Source organism: Euprymna scolopes, chromosome 24, assembly GCF_053919585.1.
Source record: "Euprymna scolopes isolate OS-2025 chromosome 24, ASM5391958v1, whole genome shotgun sequence".
NCBI classification, from domain to species: Eukaryota; Metazoa; Mollusca; class Cephalopoda; order Sepiida; family Sepiolidae; genus Euprymna; species Euprymna scolopes.
In genome coordinates, this window is record NC_136505.1 from 32,229,077 (window position 1) to 32,246,960 (window position 17,884).

Sequence of the window (17,884 nt, forward strand, 5' to 3'; positions counted from 1 at the left end):
CAATACCACATTCATTCAAGAAGTTTTTTTCAGAACTACTGGATTAAATTGGTTGAAATTTTGCATAAAACTTTGATAAGGTGAAGTGAACTAAATTATCGTATCCGGCTGATGCAGTTAGGGATTAACGGAGATTAGTCACCACAATACCACATTTACTCTAGAAGTTTTTTCAGAAACTACTGGACTAATTTAACTGAAATTTTGTATGGACCTTTGTTATGATAAGGTGCAGTGAACTAAGTGTTATGATATCCGTTCGATGCACACTTAGGATTAATATGGATTAGTATTATGGTACATCGTTTCCTGAGGAGAGTTATTTGGTTGAAGAATGTCCTGAAAACGCAACCAGCTCCCCAGGGGAATAAACGATATTCAACGATATGCACATGGAAACATCAACCAACAGGTTGAGGTCGTCGGCTATAAATGGCTGGCATGGATCTCTTCTGGTCTTCATTGCATTGTTACAGGCATCTTTTCATCGTCGACATTAATGGCATGCTGGAATTTAACGCTTATACAAAAATAGCGAACAAATGCATTTTTATAAAAATATAATTTATTTAAGATTTAACAATGAGGAGCATATTTTTATAAAGACCAGTTGAAACCAGACTCATGCTATGTCGCGTCCGCTGACTCCAGAATGCAAGCATCAATTGTTTTAACAATACAATCATATTTCAATTCTCTCTTTCAATGTAGAAAGAGAGAGAAAGGGAATGAAGGAGAGAGAGAGAGAGAGAGAGAGAACGAGAGAGAAATATGCATTTTATGCAATGTTTTGTTTTTTTCAACTTCAGATATCTGTGTGAAAGTTTGACAGTTCTTGAATGATTCTGACACCGCTAAAGTTTCATAACATGTCATGTCATTCAAACCCAGCCGACATGCTCTAACCTTCCCAAACCTACAAAGCACCTACATGAAACGTTTTTAACTTAATCACAAAATTAGACACAAGGTTAGAAGCTAGATATAGGTGTTATTAATGTAGAAACACCCAGCTCCCTCAAAAGGGGTTACATCATTGTGCCACTTTTTTTATGCAAAAATGAGCACAAATTTTAACCATGAGTGAACCAACCAATTATCTGTATTCCCATTTGTTAAAAAGAAATATGATACTTCTTTATTATTACAGTAGAACCCCGGGATACGGCATTAATCCGTTCCGGGGTTGGAATTGTAAAATGAAATTGCCATATGGTGGGGCCTAAGCAAAATTTTATACAGTATGTATTAAAAATTAGTAACATGATACACTACAGTACACTAATTAGTAACATGATGCACACGTATATAATCAAATAACATTATAAGGCGCGGCAATACTGTAACCAGGGACTGGAAAACCTCATATTCTACATCATTACCTGGAAAAAAACGTATCCCAGGGCTACCATATCCCGGGGTTCTACTGAAGTCACAATTGAAAATCGCATTTAAAGTAAAAACACTTTCATGTACTTACTTTTTATGCTGAAATAAGTAAAATAACCAAAAATTAAAAAGAAATGATTGAATACAAGATTAATTAGAAGTAAAAGTCAATTTTATTATAATTTGATTAAACTGTACAAGTGTCGATTATTTAATATTGGAAATCTGCTGACTTTAATGAGATGAAGAAAAGAAAGAGGTGGAAGAACATTAGAAAAGTATTTTGAGTTTTACTAACAAGAAATGCTGAATTTTTGGTTGTTTAAACAATTCTTACAACTCCATTTTCTAAGTATTAATTTTTCCCTCTCAAAAAAAAAAAACAAAAAACTATTGATCTATAAAGTTCACTTTATTTTTATTTAATCCAATGAAATTAAACTTTAATAGTTCTGTTGAAGCTTAAACACTTTCCTGATCACATATCAAACCTTTTTTTACAACAATTCCACGATGAAGATCTAAAATATTTTCACTTTTCTGTTTAAAAAACTTTTACAATTTTGTTTCTTTCAGATGCTATTATACATGTTTCTGAATTTTTCACATGAGGATTGATTATTTGTATTATTCGGTTCCTATCTTGAGTGTTTTTTTAACATTTCAGTTGATGTAACCTTCAGCCTTCTTCAGTTGTATCGTGTTCGTAAAGACCTGTGGCATAGTAGATAAGGTACTTCGTAAAATTCAGTCGTAAGTTACACTCATATGAGAGTTGAAGGTTCAATCTTCAGTGTGAGTGACACTCAAAATACAATTGCTAATTAGTTATGCCTTCTACCCAATCATGGCTGATGGAACGAGAGCATGCTACTCCTGTGAATTAAAGAAAGAGTTCTGTTTGAAATTTTGTGCAAATTCAAGAGTTTGACAAGACACACCTAAAAGTAGCCATACACATTGACGATAAAACGCTTTGGATAATCACAGATTTCGAGGGGCTTTTGCTAAAATAGTCATATTTTACAAACCAAAGCACTTTAAGTCTTTAAAATACCACTGTTTTGTTCGGAAATGAATGTACGTTCAAACGAATTAAGAAATAATAACGTACATTATATATTTTAAGAGTTTTAAACAAATAAAATGATAAAAATGTTAACCTCATAAAATGGCGTTTTCGGTAAGATTTTGTAACAAGTTCTAAATGTTCATACTGTGTTTGTATTGAGAATTTTTTCATGAGATTTGGAAACTAGCCGGAAGAGATGTCACTTTTAATAGTTTCGGGTGTCCGAAATACATTTGAGCACTTGTTTTTCTGTTGTGTTAAAAAAAGATTTCAACATGACGAGTATGGAAAATTTTTTTTTAATTTCTATTCGGACACCCATTGTTAAATAAAACAATCTTTTTACTGTTTTAATCTGTTAAAAGAATAATTGTATGTGGTTTTCTTTTGTGGTAAATAACAATTTAAAAACATGATATCTGGAAAAAAAAAAATTGTTTTGATTTTGAGTGTAGACTGTAGTATTAGTAATAGCATCATAACCACCAGCAGCAGCGTAGCACGGCCACTGTAAACTGACTTTTTTTGTTGTTGATTTTTATTCCAGATCAAATTTTTTTTTTTAATTGAAAATCTGATTATAAAACAATTTTCTTATATGTTTAGTTAGAGCTATTCTGGTATCAACCATGTAAATATTTAAAAAATTTGACCACTGGTCAAATTTTTTAAATATTGTGTCTTTTGCTTTGAACAACTGAAAATGTGACTAAATGATTTTTTTGGTTCATGTGTATGAGCGGTACACCCCTTCTCTATATTTTTTTTATTTTCGTCCTTTTTACAATGTTTTCAGCAGATTATTAAACTGGAAACTAATGTACCCAATTATCAAAAAAAAAAAAAAAAATGCAAAATCGATATTTAAATATTTGTAGGAGGTGCTCCATTAAGAAATAAAAATGGTAGAAAAAGACATGAAATGTAATTAAAAATAAAATTTATTCAAAATTTGTGAACAATTTGTCAGCTTTAGCAAAAAAATTTTTTTGTTTTTTTTTTTATTTAGATAGGTGGGACAAAAAATACTTGATACTTTTCCAAGCGTCATGTTTTCTGTTAGAGAGACGTCACTTGTTTTAAATAACATTTATTTTTTTCTGTTTGTCGTAATTCTTGTCAAATTTCACAATGGGTGTCAAATGCCCTCTTAAAAAAAAACAAACTCCATTAATCCTATGTCTAACCCTAAGTATGAGTGGCAAGCCTCCTAAAACCTTTAGCCCTAACAATAACGCTAAACAAAATTCCTCCGCAAGCTACATATAAACGTTAAAAAAAGATCTCTCCTTAAAGAAATGTGCACATGATTCATCTCCCATAAAAAATGAAATTGGTCAGCTGTCCTGAAATGCTAGAATGGTCTCAAAATGGTGAATTATTTTATATTTATGTGAAACCAAACCCCCACTCTAAATTCTAAAATTGTTTTTGTTTTGTTTCTATCAAGTCTTCAGGATGTTCACACATAATTTCCCTTAGCTCTATCATTAACTCAAAGTCAGATTGGCAACCTCCCCACCTTTCTATAATTGCACAAAGACCTTCTTAAGACCACACATAATCGCCTTTTAGAAAAAAAAGAAAAACGCCCACGATTTCTCTACCAAAGAAAAAATAAATTCAGTCAACTACCCTAAAATGCTGGAATGGCTCAAATGGGAAATCATTTATATTAAATTCTGAAATAAAAATTGTTTATCTTTCATGAAAGTTTTGAAAGGTGTTCACACATAATTGTCAATAGTAGAATCACATATTTTGGAGAGGTGGTAAAATAGGGAGGGTTAATGAAAGGTATTAATTTTCAATAATACCAAAGAAATATTGCAATATATTCATTTTTAAACAGTCCTAGATTTCGATTTCAGTTTTTTGTACATAAAATGCATTACAATTCAGCTTTGAGTTCTCTAACTTCTTTTCTTTTAATGGATACATGGCATTTTTAAGAAATTTGAGCATATTTATGTGCATTTACTGCAGATTATTTGGAAACTATTAATTTCTGGAAATTTTCTGTAGCATATTCTAATTCCTTGCACATAACTACACTTATATGGCAAATTTCATTGCTTAATCTTGTGTTTTAACAAAGATTAGCATTTTTAGTAGTGTAAAAAATGTGACAAAACTCATATGGTCTTAAAAAGGGGAAAATATCCAAACATGTGAGACACAAAAATAGTCATAATTTCCTTAATTTTAATTGGATTTAAAAATTTTTAAAAGATTCTTTCTTAGCTTATCAAGCTCTTTTGATATGTGCCATCATTGGAATATGTTAAGCCATTTCAATTTTTTCATGTATATTGCTACTAAAAGGTTGATGGTTACATTGACTGAAGCCTTGTGAAAATAACACTCAAAGATGAGAACAGAATAGTCGCTATTATACATGTTTTTAATTTGTGAAGATCTTCACCTATAAAAATTTACATATTTATTTTATAAGCAAAACGATGCGGATGTTGAATTAATATCTTTTTCTAGTTAGTAGCTAAATTTTAAACTAATATATATATATATATATATATATATATATATATAAACATGGAAAGAATAATAATAGGATTTTTCCAACTGTGCAACCACATTAAAATCAATATCACTAAAGCATTCACAAGCACTATTTTCAACATTTATTAGCAATTAGTGTTGGGACAATTAATTAGAATTGTAAAAATTGGAACTTTTTTTTTTTTTTTCGCTATCAGAAAAATTTTAGCATAATTTCTTGTTTCAAAAACAAATAATTTACTTATTTGAAAATTTGTTTTTTTTTTTTTTTGTGTAAAATTTAATTTTTGATTTCTGGTACAAATAAAAAAAATATAGATAAAAATCTAACAATGAGTTTATATCAAAATCTTCGATGCGATACATAAAGGGGAAACATAAAGAAGTTTGTCAAATTAAAAAGAAAATTATATCTAGATTTAGAAATAGACAAAGACTCTCCACTAATCCCCTACCTGAAATAATACTTCTTTAAACAATTTTAAAATCAGAATTTGTTATTGTATCGGAATTAGGAAAAATATTGGAATTGTCCTATCACTCAGCAATACAAATGGAAAAATTGAAATTGCTTAAAATATCTTAATAATTATATACAAAGAAAGAGCTTGGTAGCCTAAGAAAGAATCTTTAAAAAATTTTAAAATTTGACTAAAAATTAGAAAGTTATGGCTATTTTTATGTCTCGCACTATTGGATATTTTTTCCTCTTTAAGCCTATTTGCATTGTATCATATTTTCTGCACTATTTTTTTCAGTAAGAATGCCGTATATTTATTAAAACAAGATGAAGCAATGAAATTTGCAACGTTAGTGGATGTTTTGTACAAGGAATCAGAATATGCAACTGAAAATTTACTGGTTTCCAAGTAATCTGCAATAAATGCACATAAATATGTGTAAATTATCCTTAAAAATTCCACATATTCATTAAACGCAAAGAGTTAGAGAACTCAAAGGTCTTGTTACTCAGATTTAGGGTTAATGGTATGATCCATGTAAGGGAAGGCATTTTTAGGAGATGGGCTTGTCTCTCAACCATAGGGTTATTGATAGGATAGTTATTTTTTATATTAACTTTTCAATTTGAAAAAAATACCAAAAGATTTGGAGGGTTAACTGCTCTAAAAGGCAAGAATGGCCAGTATAGGGGGGGGGGGGTCATTTTATGCTAAATTTGTATGCAAAACTGATCCACTAAATTCTAATTTATTTTTTTTTCCGACAATATATTAAGAGTATTCGCATGTAATTGCCTAAAAAAGTAGAATCTTTATTTTTTTAAATTGGCAACTAGAAAGCCATTTATGAATAGAATTAAAGTTTGAAAGTTGAGTATATTTGAAAATCAGTACTTTTTGTAGAAGCCATTATTTTTTAAGAGCAGAAAGGGCATAAACTTTAATTTTAAGCAAAAAAAAAGTTGTTTTTTTTTCTTTTTGTTTAAATAAGTCTGTAAATGTGCTTTACAGCTGTTTCTGCTAGCTGATAGCATTATCAGCGATACTAGTGTCAGTGAAACAGTGAAATTGTTGACTTTCACTGACATGGAGACAATAGTTTTTTTGTATAGGGTAAGAAAAATTACCAGTGTAAAAAGAGAAAATACTATAATTATAATTTTGATGCATAAAAAGGGTAAAAAGTTGGAGTATGAAAAATATTTGATACTTATGTTGAAATCTTATTGGTCCCTTGACAAAGGAGGGATTAGATCTAGTAATTCACTTCCATTTGTCCGTTCGCACTTTTCTCAATAACCATGCCTTGGATTTTTGTGAAATTTTGCACAAACATTAGTCATGGTGAAAGTAAATTTTTGCCAGAACTGATTTCTGGGATAATTCTGGTTGCCCCGCTAGGGGACATTATAGTAATAAAATTTCCCCAAAATCATTCATCCATTTTTTTGTTTACACTTTTCTTAATAACCATGCTTTGCAATTTTTTAAAATTTTGCACAAACATTAGTCATTGTGAAAGTAAAATTTTCACTCACTCATAGAGGGGTAACCCACATACTCAGCTTGTTTTTAAGAAAAAAAAAGACTGGGTCAGTTTATTTCATACTTTGATTTCTGCGTGGTTTTTAAATTTTCTAACATAGTTCCTCACAGAGGAGTGGTAACTAACCTTTAAAAGAACAGGAGTGAGGGAGCATAAAAAGTTATGAAAATAGCTATTTAATGACGTTAACATTTTTATCACTTTATTTGCTCAAAACTCTTCAAATATATCATGTAGATTATTTATTTATACATATGAAAGGATATTCATTTCCTAACAAAATGGTAGCATTTTGCGGACTTTAAGCACTTTGGTTTTTCAAAGCTGACTATTGTAGTAGAACCGCCCCCTCCTCTTCAAATCTGTGCTAATCCAAAGCATTTTGCGATTAGTGGGTATTGTTACATTTAAAACAATTCTAACTATAATGATTTATCTGTTAGAATGTACACAATAGAAAAACTTGTTTTATTTTACTTCAGTCGAAGTTCTCAGAAATGAAGGGACCACAACCTGGGGCTAACACTTGAACTCTATATGAGATACATAGATATTCGAATGTTCCATTAAAGTTCTTTCCCTGTCAAACACTGAGTTAGTAAAGAAATTGAGAACATAATTTTCCTCTCCCCAATTAACCATTTTTATACGTTGTAGTATATCTTTCATGTTGGTCTCTTCGTCTTACTGGATTCCAGGACAAGAATTTATCTAGTCTGGTGGAGTATCCAGCTTCGTGCTATTACTTGAGGTAATATCACTTGGAGAAGGTGCACCATTCCTCGGAAAAGCTGTGGAGTAGCCGTAGTGAGGCGATCTTATTTGGGCTGCGAATACTATGTGATTTTGAATATTTGGTCAGGGTTTACTTCTATGGAAAAAGTATCCTCATGCCAGATTGTTCTGACAAACCCCTGTACAGAGAGACCTTAGACACTCGAGGACAGTGTCTAGTAGGCATTCAAAACCTGAATGGTTCTTTAAATACAGAATTAAGTAATTATCAGAATAAGAATAATGATTCTTCACAATTGATTTTTCTCATGGCACAGCATAATTTTAATATTCATAAAAAATTCACAATTATTGAAAAAAAAAAAGGTTTTCATGGATTTATTAAAAAACGAAATTTTAATCTAATTTGTTTAATGTCATAATGATGGCAACTTTCTGTCTAACAAGACAATGGCATAGGTTTGCTCAATTACCAGGGTTTCTGCGTTGCAGACAAAGTCCGATGGAAAGGCAAGCCAATATGGTTGGAGCCAATGCATCTGCAGGAGTTGCCGGAAAAAAGTTGCAGTGTTTCACCATCTGCCTATCGAGACTCCAAACCGGATTTTTTGATCGAGGTTTACTCCCTTAGCCTTTGTCTTTCCCAAGGCATCCATAAGGTAGTGATGCCATGAATCATGCTAAAATATAATGAACCGTCTGTATTGTTTCTACACAATTGTGATGGTGATTTTCACCAATGTTGAAGACTGGATATATTTAAATATCATTAGTACCATCTATATTACCTTTCTTTTAATGAACTATGGTATTATACGAGGGGTGTTCCAAAAGTAGTGCCTCCTATCTTTTTTATTCCGTCCAAATAGATCAGAGGGATTTACAAATTGCATTGTTATGATAACTGAACTTATGCATTCACAATCCGAAAATTTCACCTCTCTATTGCAGATATTGACGGTATGAGACTAAGAAAGCAACCCTTCAAGGACGTGTCTCAGAAGCAGAGATGCGTCATTGAATTCCTGGCAAAAGTGCATTGAGAATGGTGGTGACTTTGTAGAAAAATAAATTCTGGGGCACAAGAAGTCACTTGTTTTAATAGTACCACTTCCATTTTCAATTTTTTGTTTAAAAAAATAGGAGGCTTTACTTTTGGAATAACCCTCGTATTCTTATCTAAGAAATTAGAGTAAGTCTCTTTTGAAAATCAGTTTCAGCAGGTTTTACTATTTATTTGACAAATGAAGGTGCGACAATTGGCTCCTGCTGATTCTCTATTTGCGTAATAGGCACATCATTCAAGCAACCTGGGATTCTTATGTCAAGAATGACCAGGAGCAATCGATTTTAATTTAGATAAACTGACATTCTGGTTTTTCTTTTTTCTGCTAAAACTCTTTGTAAAAAATAATGTTTTTTTTTTTGTTTTTTCAGATTGACGGGGTGAGGTTTAGAGGAATTAAATAATTAGTCGATATATTTATTTTTCATTGTTTTTTTTTTTTAAATCCGAATAAGTATAAAAACAAAAATATTTAAAAAAATAAACATATTTTTATGCATTTATTTTTTGTTTTTTGCTTAAGGCAAATTTTTTTTTTTAATGTTTTCTTTAATCTCCCTCAAGTCTGAAAAAAACTTGTTCATTTTCATTACATAAATTTTTAGCAAAAGAAAAAAAAAAAGCCATTTTTGTGCCTTAATTTGTTGTGGCTAAATATCACACGAATACAGAATCAGCAGGAGCCAATTTTTGTGCCTTTATTTGTCGTATATAAATCGTAAAACCAAGTTTAATATTTTATTTTTTATTTTTACAGAGTTTGAAGATAAACAAATGTCATTAGAAAATATGCAGCCTTGAACCATAAAATCTAAAAAGTTGTTTGTAATTTTGTTGTGATTGGATTCCACAAAGTTGACTTGTTTTACCTTTTTCATATTCTGCGCAGATATGCATCAGATCAGTGCCATAGAAAATCCTGCTGTTCGACGTGGAGATGTTGATGATGACCGGGAAGATGTGAAAAGTGAAAATAGCAAAGACAAATGGTATGAAGAAGTTGAAAATATCAGTGAACCACCAGATGTTGGGGAAGTAGTCGACTACCATTCAGATATTAGTGACTACGAAGAAATCATACGGAAGAAGAAGAAAAAGGTACGATGACCAAAATTATTGTTCATCTGACAGAGATTATGCCCCCCACCCCCAAAAAAAAATTGAGATTTACTAACAAGAAATAATAAATTTTTGGTTATTACTATTGATCAAATAATCCTCACAACCTCACGTTTTCTAAGTATTAACTTTTCCACCTCATAAAAAAAAAACCCTACTTTTTCTGTTGGTATTTATTTGCTTCCCATTGAAAGCAAAATGTGACACAAGGTCATTTTTAATTTGAGGGTAAACCAGCTCCTCAAAAAGGAGCACTCTGGAAGTAGGCAAAAAAAAAAAAAATTTCCTTAGTATAGAAGGGTTTCCCCTACATTGACTGAGGACAAATTAACCCAAGTATAGCATCAGAACAGAGACTACACTGTGATCTAAGCCTGAAGGCCAGATCTACTTTTTCTATTAAAAATTATTAAAACAAACTTTTTAATATACTCAATCATGGATATGTAAGTGACTACATGAAGGTTAACTAATTTGCATATTGATTTTATAAACGAGTATTAATTAAATATTTTTTTATGGTTTCTCATCAGACTAGCAGAGGTACCCGGCGTTGCCTGAGTGTTTGTAGGTGTGTGTGTTGGGGGTCAGAGGTAAATCAAAAAAGAAAAAAAAAGTTTTGGTAGGAAGGTACGCTCGAAAACAAATATTAAAAAAAACGGACAAAAACAACTGGAAAAAAAACAGCGAAAGAAGTTTTTTGTAGGTGTGTGTGTGTTGGGAGGAGGGGGGGTGGTAGATCCAAACCCTATGTTAAATTTCTTTTAAAAAATCAGAAAAAAAAAAAAAACAGCGAGGAAATAAAAAAAAAAACTTGATAAGTTACTGGTCGCCCACGAAAGGAAAGTAACTGAACAAATTTCAATTTAACGTTTTAAATGCACAAGTGGCAGGTGCACAGCAAATTTAATTTAATTAGGTTAAAGGAAATTAAATTCCGCACTTAATTTTAACTGCAGGATAGTTATTTTGGGTTTGTTTTTTACCCAACTTTGTCTAGTTTTGTTTCCCCAACATGTGGGGAAAACCAGCTCCCCCTTTATTTGGGGAGTGTCTGAATGAAAACAATTGTCTGATATGACGGTTTTCACTGACATTGACCAAACGTCCATTGCTTTCTGGATACTCCCAGTCCCGTAGGCCAAGAACAGCACCTTAGTTTCACATCAGTTTCGCTTTTATACAAAAAAAGCCGAATCAACACGAGAGGTTCCGAAATAGCAAGAATTGTGTTAAAGTCGGCGTAAATAAATCTAGATGCAACGCACATTCGCAAATCCTAGATATTAATATCTAGGGGTATATAAACAGTTCTAAGCGATAGTACCCCCCCCCCCCCCCCGAGAAGAAAAAAGTTGCCCGGATGTTTGTAGGTATTTGTGGTGTTAAATAAAAAAGAACATTTTCGCTTTTATATATATAGATGATTGGTTCTATTTCACTATTAGGCTGAATTCTATTTATGCTAAGTTTTTCGTTCTGCATAATTGCGTAGAATTTAAGATGTAAACATTCTAGTACACAGAAACATTCTCTCTCTCTCTCTCTCTCTATACCTTGTTAGTGTGTGTGTGAAAGTCTCTACCAAACTCCTCTCTGAATATTTGGTCTACTGAGTTGAAATTTGATATATTGGGTATTTGGACCTGTAGCACACTTTCAATATGGTTTTTGGCCAGCAAAAATTGCTGGTCAAAATAAAAACAGTTGGCCTTGGCAGGTTATGTCGAATGAAACATTACACCTGCTGTTTCTTTTACGCATGCTAAAAATTAAACATTCATAACTCAAAGTCACTTAATTTTTAGCCTTTTGTATCCATCTGTCCCTAGGTCAAGTGGTAATGATGCCAGAAAGATAAATAATCACTAAGCCTTGAACATTAAGCGTTCTGATTTCGATTCAAACAGATGGAACCAAAGTCATATTTTTTATAACTTTTAAAATAATCACAATATATTAGATAATTATCAATAAAGAATTGACTCTATAATAATAAGAAATCTGCATTTTACGACTGGGTAATGCTGAGTGGGCTGCTAGTTTTATATAAAACCGTTTTTTGTAAGTTATAAAAGTTGTAATTTGTGAAAATAGTTCAATTTTATACTTTTTAAAAATATAGTTTTAGTCAAAAACAAAAACTTTTTCATTAATTAATTAATGGATCTCTCTTCGACCATTTTTTTCAATCTTGATTTTTTTTTTCTTACCTGTGAAACAGTGAACAGCTTTTTCAATGTGAATGGACTAACTATGTTCATCATTATTTGTCAGGGGTACGATGACATCAATGTCTGAATCAATAACGCCTGGCACACTTTCGGTCACCTATAACCCCGGCTTAACAAGAACTTGTTTACATTGGAATTGAAAGCTACCATGTTGTATGTAACCGGGAAGCAGGCTAGCAGAATAGTATTCCATAGGTAGGCAGTTCTGGGAAGGAAGCTTTGTTCATGGAATATGTGTTTAGATTTAGGCACAGATTGAGAGTGGGGGAAATCATATATAATGGTTGTAGCTAGTCGAGTGTTTTTGTGTAAGTTTGACATAGATTGTTTTCAGAATATTGATAATGCTAAAATTAAATTAAATTGGCAAAAGTTATAGCCAGTTGACATGGCAGGCTTTACATTGCGAGTGATTTCTTCAAGTGGCAACGAGAAATAATAAAACACTCATCCTTTGGCAATTGTGTTTTTTTTTTTTCATCGGCAATCTTCCAAAGTTCATTACTGAGTGAAAAAATGTCTTTTCAACCATTATCTTTTTTTTTTTTTTTTTTTAACAAACGAGCAAAATCAAATTATTTAAACAAGAAAAGGTTTAATAGAACAATATACTCATTTTTTTTTAATGAAGCCTGTTTAGAAAAATATCTGAAGAAATTCAAATGTTTATACCTTCAAATCTCAGCATAAAATTTGGTGTATATTTAGAATTAAACTTATTAAAAAAAAATACAGAAAAATCTTTATGATGTATGTACTCGTCACAGAACAAAGATGGGTATTTGTACAGTTTAATGAAGACATTAAAAAATGAAAATATCGAAAAAAGTTTAAATTGTACGTATCTGTTATGGAATGAAGTTTTCCGGAAAAAAATTTCACTTAATTTCATCAAGTAGTTTTTGTTTTACAACAACAAAAAAAAAACACTTTGTTATGATACCGAGCAAAAGGTTCGATTTTTAGGAAGAAAAGCTAGTTATTAAAGATGTGGAGGGAGTGTCAGCGTTTTACATGGAGTTATCTCCCTGTGGAGTTTATAAACTCCAAACAAAAATTAAAAAAAAAAACAAAAACAAGATGTCTGCTTTCAACGCGCTCTCATAAAATGTGTTTTTCTGCTGTAAAAAAAAAACACTACTTGATCAAATGAAGTGAAATTTTTTTTCAGAGATCTTCAGTTCAAAACGGATATGTACAATATAACCTTTTTTCGATATTTTTATTTTTTAATGTCTTGATTAAACTGTACAAGTACCCAAAGATGTGATTGCTAAAACTTACCTGGGTTTGGTTCGTAACTTTTCTATTTGGCTTGTAAACGAAAATATTTAGTTGTCAAAGGTCAACTAAAGAAAAATTTGTATAAAGTGAATACGTATGTATTATACACACTTAAAAGCCAAATCATGATGCAATTTTATGTGGATAAACAATATTTATTGTTTAAAATTATTATATTTCAAAGTAATACTTCATCTTCAGAATTTTGTATAGTTTCTTTCTTTTTTCTTCTTTCTTGCCATGGTGTTGAATTTGACAAGAAAGTTATTAAAAGAAACTGTCGCTCTTAGCACTAAAAGCAACAGTGCAGACTTTCTTTTAATAACTTATCAAATTCAACACCATGGCAAGAAAGAAAAGGAAAAAATAAATAAATAAATAAAAAGAAGAAAATGTACAAAAATCTGAAAATGAAGTATCGCTTCAAAATATATTAATTTTAAACAATAAATATTGTTTATCCACATAAAAATTGTGTCATGATTTGGCTTTCAAATGTGTATAATACATACGTATTCATTTTAAAGTTTAATCGACACTTCTAACACGAGGTCTATAACCTTAAGATAAATTTTTATGTAGAACCCTGCTTAGAATGAGTGCTTTATGTTAAACTTCAAGAGTAAATGTGATATTGTGGTAACTACATTAAATACCAATCTCTATTAATCCATAATTTTGCATCAAATGGATTTCGGCCAGATCGGACCAGTAGTTTCCAAGAAAAAGTGGAACGGACTGACTAAAAGAAATATAATATAGTTTTATCACCAAAAAAAGAGAAAAGAAAGCAAAAAAGAAGAAATGAAAAAAAAAGACAAAAAGGAAATGAAGAAAAGAGAGAGAGGATAAAAGAAAGAAAAGGAGGCGACTATTCATGTTTGGTCTCTCTCTGTTCCTATTATTACTATAACAAATACCTGTCGTTCATAATGTTGAGGAAGCATGTTGTGTACAAATCTAGTATTTTGGTTCTGTACATTCACATTTTTTTTATTCAGAATTCAACAGCACATACGTTTTAAATAAAAACCAGTTATAAATTATCAAATTTTTATATATTATACATTAGAATAATTCTGAAACTATCATTTGTACGAAACTTAATGATGTACATCGATATATCTTATCGATTTCAAAATATTCTTTGTTACCTTTGACTCATTAGATCTTTAATTCTCGTGACCATAAAAACCCATATCATATGGCAGTAAGTTTAAACAATCTAATGAGTAACATTTTTGGGGGTATTTCTTCCAGTATTTTATTTTAATATTTAACAAACATTGTTCATCCTAGAAATTTTCTGTGATTTATTTCCATGCCACTGAAAATAATTTATAATAGGTAAATTTTAAACATTTTTTGATTTTTAGCTTGCAAAAAAAATTGTGTATGTGTATATATATATATATATATATATATATATATATATATATATATATATATATATATATATATTTGTTTTGCAAATGCTGTTAAATTTTCTGTGATTTATTTCCATGCTGATGAAAATAATTTATAAAAACAATGTACAATTATTTTATATATTTGTTTTGTAAATGTTAAATTTTCTATGATGTCATTTTTAGCACTTCTACACTATTGGGATGAGATTTCGGAACTCGTAAAACTGAATTTCACTTGAAAACAATGGTATCTATTGCATTCCTCATATTTTTAAGATGATTATATCCAAAAATTACAAAAATTGATAAGGTAGAAAATTATTTATTAAAGAAAATAAATAGAATCTGATGAAAACAATCAGAAGACACAGGAGAGTTCAAAAGGAAGGTAATTTTCCATTTTGATTAAAACAATTTTTCACTTGCTACCACGATTAAAGTTTTTTTTTTTTTTTTTTAATAATTCAGTAAAATTCAGGTAATTCCGACTGCATAATTTGGAAGCTACCATTATAACTTATTAGAATTGACAAAAAATCAGTTCAAACAATTGTTTTTTTTTATCTGAAAACTTCATTTATCAACTATAAAATCTCATCCCAATAGTGTAGAAGTGCTAAAGTTTTGTTATGTCTCTCCCGTTGCTTTGATGATGTGTCTGTTATTTTGTAGGGAGGTGGTCGAGGCAGAAGGAAAGTTGATAAAGACTCTGCGCCAATCGACGACAAAGATAAACCCTATTGCTGTGAAGGTGTGACATCTTTTTTACTTTATATGCCTTTTGTTAACTTGTTTCATTTACACAAAACAGCACTTGTTCATTTAATCTTGAAACTATTAATAAATATCCTTTTAATACTATTGAACAGTTAATAAATAAAAATAAAAAAATAGTACAATTTTATGTATCATTTGGATTTTTCAGACTGCTGTTCTCATCTTGAGTGTTGTTCACACAATATTTCGGCTGATCTAACCTGCAGCCTTTTTCAAATTTATCTTGTCAAATTTAGAAATCTTTCTATTGAGTTCTGGAATCTGGTACAGAATTTCAAATTTCGAACCCTTTATTTAATTCATGGGGATAACATGCTCTTGTTCCATCAATCATGACTAGGGCTAGGACAACAGCATATTCTTTTCATTGTTTTGACTCTTGAGTGTGTATCTGTTGATATCTTATGCTTTTATATGGTGTGATATGGTTCTCGGTTGATTAACTGTGTTGGATATATACTCAAGAGTCAAAACAATAAGAATATTCTGTTGTCATAGCCCTAGTTATGACCAAGTAGAAGTTATAAGTAATTTGCAACTGTATATTCTTTGTATTGCCCGTACTGAGGATTGAACTTTTAACCTCCAGAAGATGAGTAGTTTATTTGTTAGGTTATGTGTCCTTGCCGATGAGAACAATAGTTTGAATAATCCAAATTAACAATCCTCATCTCCAAAATTTAGAAATACTGCATGGGGAAGGGGAGTCTGTTTATATTACGTGTCAATGTTCACTTTTACGGCACATCGGCCCTTTAGAGGGATTTATAAAAACAAAGCAGAACATACCTTTTATATCCTCTTTCGTACCTTGTGTCCTTGAGTGGATTGTGTTCTGACATTCGATGTACCTGGAATAAAAGCACTCTCATGCATAACAACAGACGCAAGTCTCATTTATCTAGGCAATTGGATCTTGATTCAGTTTCCATTGTCGAAATCATGTCCCTGTTTATATGTGTTATCCTTAGGAGGAGGGTAGGAATTTTTCTATCGGTTGAGCTGCCATCCACCCCTATCTTTAATTTTCTCGGAATCAGAGACAGGTTGATTCCCGAAACAGACTCCTCCAAAATCTATGTGAATCTCCTGTTCTAACTGAATGACTACGATTCGACTGACTGCCTAGAAACGTGTGTCATCTTTATTTTAAGGTGTATGTGTGGGGGTGATAAAATCCTGTTAACTGGTTCACATTCAAAATGCACTGACCTGCCTCGTGACCCCTGCTAGCACGCAGGTGCAAAGCATCTGTGAATCAAAATCAACAAGCTTGAAACCTATCAGTCCTAACCTTTTGACCTCTCTGCACTTAACTTGAACACAAGCAAGTCGGCTCAAGCCAATACCATGTGAACTGTGTTATTGACACACAACAATACAAATGTTCTCATATGTAGTTTTAAATAGGAGGCTAACCCATATTTTGAAATAAATATTTACTCAGCATGATGGTTAACAGTAGAGAAATTAAGAAAACACAACAAACAATAAATGTCTCATATAAAACATAGAATTTAATTATCTACCAACCTGTATACTTTCAACGTGCTGAAACTTTTTTTTTTATTCAAAAATTTCATTTTGGTATTTTTTACTGTAGACAACAAAATGTGATAAAAAAAAAAAATAAGTATATAATGTATATGTATATAAAACAAATGTTATCAAAGGCAAGTTACTCTTTTACCTAGCTGGTTAAGTTTTTAGTGTTTTAACTTATTTTAAAGTATTTATTCAGTTCGAAAAACAAATAGTATCAAGAGTTATGTGAGAACACAAAAAAAAAATGGCAGACACTCTTGATTATTGCTCAAAAATAGAAAATGAAACAAAATACTAGTAGAAACCCACTCAATAAAAGTTACCATGACATTGGGTGGGTTTCTATCAGTATTTTGTTTAATTTTTCTGTTTGTCTAGACTGCTTATCGCTGTCCAGGTTACATTAGATTTCCAATTTCTTTTTGTTTTTTTAGTCTCGTCCCTTGTGCCATTGTCCCTTTGATTACAACAAACATATATTTGTGTGCATCTCATTTAAAAAAAATTTTTTAATTTATTTTCCTCACTACCATGGCTTGAAAGAAATAATTAAGTACAATGTCTCTTGAATTTTGTAGTCATTGAAAGTAATGTTTCTTGATTTTTCAAATTTTATTACTCTGGAAACACTTTTTTCGTAGGAATTATCTTGTACATATTTTTGCGTACCTTTCAATTTAATCATGACAAATCAATATAATAGTCAGATTCTAAAATAGGAATGATA

The 17,884-nt window shown here is 30.9% G+C and overlaps 1 protein-coding gene across 4 annotated transcripts in view; it reads left to right on the forward strand.

Moving 5' to 3' along the window:
• LOC145246638 (zinc finger protein ubi-d4-like) overlaps window positions 1–17,884 on the forward strand; it is a 93,908-nt gene that overhangs the window by 19,445 nt on the left and 56,579 nt on the right. For all 4 annotated transcript variants that reach the window (XM_080108339.1, XM_080108340.1, XM_080108338.1 and 1 more), the window contains exons 4-5: window positions 9,679–9,887; window positions 15,508–15,586. In XM_080108339.1, the coding sequence (XP_079964465.1) occupies window positions 9,679–9,887; window positions 15,508–15,586 (288 nt within the window). The remainder of the gene's footprint in view (window positions 1–9,678; window positions 9,888–15,507; window positions 15,587–17,884) is intronic.